The sequence below is a fragment of the Haliaeetus leucocephalus genome, unplaced genomic scaffold, assembly GCF_000737465.1.
Source record: "Haliaeetus leucocephalus isolate CR32 unplaced genomic scaffold, Haliaeetus_leucocephalus-4.0 Scaffold224, whole genome shotgun sequence".
NCBI classification, from domain to species: Eukaryota; Metazoa; Chordata; class Aves; order Accipitriformes; family Accipitridae; genus Haliaeetus; species Haliaeetus leucocephalus.
The window spans coordinates 708726-714256 of NW_010972660.1; the positions used below are offsets into that span (position 1 = coordinate 708726).

The 5531-nt window shown below is 47.3% G+C and overlaps 1 protein-coding gene across 1 annotated transcript in view; it reads left to right on the plus strand.

Moving 5' to 3' along the window:
* LOC104831467 (ubinuclein-1-like) overlaps nt 1-4886 on the plus strand; it is a gene marked incomplete at its 3' end in the record, with an annotated part of 5146 nt that extends 260 nt beyond the window's left edge. Inside the window, exons 2-6 of the mRNA XM_010567054.1 lie at nt 271-697; nt 2542-2628; nt 3589-3684; nt 3971-4105; nt 4783-4886. Of these exons, the coding sequence (XP_010565356.1) occupies nt 458-697; nt 2542-2628; nt 3589-3684; nt 3971-4105; nt 4783-4886 (662 nt within the window). The remainder of the gene's footprint in view (nt 1-270; nt 698-2541; nt 2629-3588; nt 3685-3970; nt 4106-4782) is intronic.
* Between the last annotated feature and the right edge of the window lie 645 nt (nt 4887-5531).

The following is a 5531-nucleotide window of genomic DNA, read 5'->3' on the forward strand; positions in this document are numbered from 1 at the left end:
GAGGGGGGCTCGGGCCCGGGGCGGTGCAGCCCCAGGCCGGCCTTTCTGCCCGGGGCTGCCGGGCCGTGTCCCAGCAAGTCTGGTGGGGTCGTTTGGTTTCCTCGAGAGCTGTATTTCCTTCAGCCTTTCGAAATGGAGTGGTGCGGTGTGGAGATGGAGAGCTGGGGATGGACAGAAGTGACAGCGTGGGGGGCTGTCAACGTCGGAGGGAATTCTGGTTCGAAGACTGACTTCTTCCTTTCTTCCTTTCTTTCTCTTTAATGATTGCAGCAAGGGCTAGCAGCATGGGCATTTGTCATTTCCTGAGAAAACTTTGGAATTAAATGACTTGTTCCACTGCCAACGTCCCAAGTTATCCTTAACCAGACAGTGAAATCTGTATCTGTGCAGCTGGGGCAGACCTTTTCTAATGCAATGGGAACTATGCCGTGAGGACTGGTAAGACTTGGCCATAGCCATGACAGAGCCCCACAGGGTTTCGTTCACCACTCTTCACGGTCCACTGAGCAGCAGCTTCTTGAAAAGGTCTCGGAAGGATGATGGAGAGCAGCCCCAGGACTCTGAACCGGCTGCAACAGCCGTTCGCATCACACTTACTCTCTTTGAGCCGGATCACAAACGTTGTCCAGAATTTTTTTACCCAGATCTTCTGAAGAGTTGTCGTGGGAAGGTAAAAGGTGGTTCTTCAGGAGACAAGGTAAGTGTCCTCATGGCCTGTGGGGAACCTGTGTTGTATCTGGAGATTTCAAAGGCTTTTTCGGTATTGCTGTTTTAGTGGTGTTTTGAGAGTTGGTTGTGTGTTAGCTGTGAGGTGCTGAGAGGTGGAAGGAGAGCAGTTAGGCATCCTGCAGGCAGAAGAACTGGCTTCCAGGCAGGGGTTCTTGTCATCAGGCCACACTGTTGCAGTCCCTTGCCTTGGCTGGAATCTCACGTCGGAAAGGTGATGTGTTGGTGGCAGAGTGTGGGAGGTAATGCTCGTGTTGTTTGGAATTGCTTGATCTAAAGTGATTTTTGGTACATGGCTTGCTAGGAGCTATGAGGAGCTCTTTTCCAAAGAGCATCAAAAGGAGAGATGCTTCTACGATAGGTGGCTGTATCTTTTTTGGGACCCTGCCCTACTAAACATGAACATTTCCACCTTAGTGGCTGGCATCTCTTCCTGTGTGGTGGACGTGGTGCTTTGAGGCGTTGCCTGACAATTCTGTTTGCCTGTTGAAAGCCGTTTCTCAGGACACAATGGCGTGCAAACTTCTGTAGCATCTGATCTTTGTCTTATGGGTGTTTTTCTATGAAAAGAAAGTTGATTGGATTCTGCTAATTTTTACTGTTGCTCTTCAGAACTGTTTAGCAGTCAGTTGATGCTTCGTGCTTCTTTGGTTGTTTTTTTTGCGAGTCAGGAGAAGCAGAGACAGGTACGGAACTAGCTGAGAGAGCACCCAAAACTTGAAGAAACCCTCAGAATCATAGGCTGGTTTGGGTTGGAAGGGACCTTTAAAGGTTGTCTAGTCAAACTTCCCTGCAATGAGCGGGGACATTTTCAACTAGATTCAGGTTGCTCAGAGCCCAATCCAACCTGACCTTGAATATTTCCAGGGATGGGGCATTGACCACCTCTCTGGGCAACCTGTGCCAGTGTTTCACCACCCTCCGTGTAGAAAATTTTGTCCTTATATCTAGTCTGAATCTACCCTCTTTTAGTTTAAAACCATTACCCCTTGTTCTATTGCAACAGGCCTTGCTAAGAAGTCTGTCCCCATCTTTCTTATAAGCCCTCTTGAAGTATTGAAAGGCCGCAATAAGGTCTCCCCAGAACCTTCTCTTCTCCAGCCTGAACAACCCCAACTCTCTCAGCCTGTCTTCATAGGAGAGGTGCTTCAGCTCTCTGATGATCTTTGTGACCCTCCTGTGGACCCACTTGAGCAGGTCCTTATCTTTCTTATGTTAAGGGTGCCAGAGCTGAATGCAGTACTCTGGGGGGGTGTCACCAGAGCAGAGTAGAGGGGCAAGCTCCCCTCCCTCAACCTTCTGGCCACGCTGCTTTTGATGCAGCCCAGAATGCGGTTGGCTTTCTGGGCTGCGAGTGCACATTGCCGGGTCATGTCCAGCTTTTCATCCACCAGTACCCCCAAGTCCTTCTCTGCAGGGCTGCTCTCAATTCCTTCATCCCCCAGCCTGTATTGGTACGCTGCGGGTTCTCCCGATCCGGGTGCAGGACCTTGCGCTTGGCCTTGTTGAACCTCATGAGGTTCATATGGGCCCACTTCTTGAGCTTGTCCAGGTCCTTCTGGATGGCATCTCGTCCCTCAGGCATGTCAACTGCACCACGTGGCTTGGTGTTGTCGGCAAACTTGCTGAGGGTGCACTCAGTCCTACTGTCCATGTCATTCATGAAGATGTGAAACAGTACTGTACTGAATACTAATGGTTGATTTGTCTGAGCTTTTGCCTGGATGTGCTAGCCGTGATGGGTTTAATGCATGGGCTTTTGGTGGCAGTATGACAGGACCTATTCTGATGTTTTTGTCTCTTTTATTTCTACAGAAGAAAGACCCTGCTGATCCCTTTAACGATGATGAAAAGGAAAGGCATAAAGTGGAGGCTCTTGCTAGGAAGTTTGAAGAAAAATATGTATGTTTTTCTTCTTTCTATTATTTTATGCCTTAGAATGAGTAATGCTGTTCAGGTCTCAACCAGTAATATTTAATGGTCGTTGGCTCTTATGTTCCTGTTCTCGTGCAGTCCTTTATCTTGGCTGGAAGGTGCTGTTTTCTATGTTCCTTTCCTGTCTCAGGGCTGTGGTCCATGAAAATGGTTCAGATACATTCTTAAATCAGATGACAGTCTGATTAAAGTGAATGATGTTCTCACTTGTAGTGGCAAATAACTTATAAAATTTAATTTTCTTAAGCAAAAATTAATTTCTAGGCCTTGTAGCTGTGGCATGATGTAATCTATTAAGTCTCTAATTACGGTATGCTGGTGAGTCTGCTGCCCTTAGGATGGTACTGCGCTGGGTAGTACAAGAGACACTGATCTGTATTACCCATTTCCTTTCTGTTATTCCTCTCACTTTACTTCCATAGATGGCAATAAAACTACAGTATGTTTTATAACTGGCACATTTGGATAGCAAGTTGCTGTATTGTCTTGTGATACAAATTTGGCCTATGGGTCACCCTAATGCACTGTGGGTATGTTTGATGCATGTACTACTGAGTTTGTACCGATTGTATAGCAGTTATGGAAGAACAATCCATTTCTGGACGGGCAGAAATGTTGAAGGGGTGCAGACCCAATTCAACGTAAAGTCTGCTGGCACAAAGTCAGCCTGTCTGGCAGGTCAGCGTTTTGTTTCATTTGGCTGCACCATTTTTGGTTCCACATGACAAGGCCTAAAACTGCATTTACCATATCCTGAGATTACAGTATGGTGGGAGTTAATGCTGGTTGGGTTCTGCTGCTGCTAGGAGCAAAAAAGGTCTCATTCACTTTTCTGCACTGGAGCCAATGTCAGTGTCCTGTATCAGGGCTATCCCTGTGGTAACTGGAAAAGAAAGATGAAGACGTTGTCAATCTCTTATTGTTTAGGGTGGCAAGAGACGTAGAAAGGACCGTATTCAGGACTTGATTGATATGGGGTATGGATACGACGAATCTGACTCCTTCATTGATAATTCTGAAGCAGTGAGTACTGGGGCAGGTGTGAGGGTGGTTAAAGGCAGCTGCCTGGGGGGGTCTGAGCTGGCACCTGGGGAGAACCCAAACTGGGTGCAAGCCAGGAGTGTGCCAGGGCTGGGGAACGAGAGATCCTGGGGCAACCATGTGGCAGGAGAATGCTGGTTAGCAGGCATGTCCATAGCCCTGTCTGTTCTTGGGGGAGCCAAATCCCATGCCATTCTCCAAGCAGCTCAGCTACAGAGTAAAGTAACAAAGCTTACAGTGCCAATAGATTGTTCTCTGTTATTTCCAGTATGATGAGCTTGTTCCGGCTTCTCTTACTACAAAGTATGGAGGGTTTTACATCAACTCAGGAACACTGCAGTTTCGGCAAGCGTCTGAATCTGAAGATGACTATGTTAAAGAGAAAAAGAAGAAGTGTCCCAAGGTCAGCAAGCCAGCTTTCTGAATTACTTCTTCTGTTAGAGTTTGGAGGGTTTGCTGCATGGAAGTGTGTTGACATTCCAAGTAGAGTGAGATTTGTGAATTGATGTGAAGAGAATAGGGATGAGCACTTGAAATTCCATTCTGTCTGCATATTTGATAGTAAAATGAAACATGTCTGCCACGGATGAGACTCTGGTGGGGTTGCCTGGTTCCTAGAGTAGAGGTGACAGCAGCCCCTTGTCACTCTGAAAAGTCGCTTAGTATTATGAGGATGCCAAGATATGTGTGAGGGTTCTTTTCTTTCTCATCTGAGGCATGCTGGAGACTCTGCTGGGAAGCTAGTGCTCCTCTTTGGTGTCAGCATCTGTTGGCAACAACCTGCTTTTCACAATGCTGAAGTGAGGTGGCTATGAGGGGAAACAGCAGGAGCACCTGGCATCCCTTCACCTTTATTGATGGGATTGTCTCTGGTGCAAAAGCTAGGTGTGCTGTGAAGTGTTGAAGACAGTGTGTACCAGAACCATGGTGATAGATGTCTGGGGTTTGGGTTAATGTGTCCGGTGGGGAAGGAGCTGTTCTCACATTCTTGGGAGAGGGCCCGAAGTGGCTCTGGGGGATCAGGTCCAATTCCTTGAGCAGGAGTTGCTTTGATTTTGACTTGGTTTTAACCCTCTCCAGAAGCGGAAGTTGAAAGATGGAGGTGAAAAAATGAAGAAGAAGAAGAAAGATGATTCTTATGACAAGGAGAAGAAATCCAAAAAGTCCAAGTTTCCAAAAGCTGGGTAAGGAGGAGGAGGAGGAGGGAATGCTTGCTGCTTGACAGCTTGCTTCAGGTGGCATTTGTTATGCTGCAGTAGTACCTGTTGCAGTGGGGGGTGGCTTGAGTGCATGCTGCATAAACACCAGGAGGTGAACCCCCGTTGCTTCCAAAGTGGGAGAAAAAAGGCAGCTGACAATCAGGGAAGGAGCAGAGCTCCACAGCAAGAGTGTCCCAGCAAAGAGGGTCAGAGCTAGCTGCAGTGTTGGTGTTTCTTGGAGCTCTGTTTAGGCGCTAATGGTGGGAGCAGATACTGGAGAGCCTGAACAGAAGGAAAAGGTATTTGCTGTCCTGGCTTTAGTAGGCAAAAAGCATCAAGCTGCTGTCATGCTAACTCTCTCTTGCTTCAGTTCCTCTGCAGTAGTTGTTTGTGCATTTCCCAATCTTCCTTGCTGGAATAATGCGTGTAGCTAAATAAGAGCATAACTTAGTGGAGATGGTTTAAGCTCCATCATCTCTCTGCAATGAGGAAGGACTTGTACTTCTCTTCTCCAGGCTGAACAAGCAGCAAGACCTTAAGAGGCCACAGAATATTTTTCTGGTGTAATTGGTTAAGGGGCTAAGCCTTTCCAGGGGTTTGGAGCATATGGCTGAAGTGAACTGGGATGAA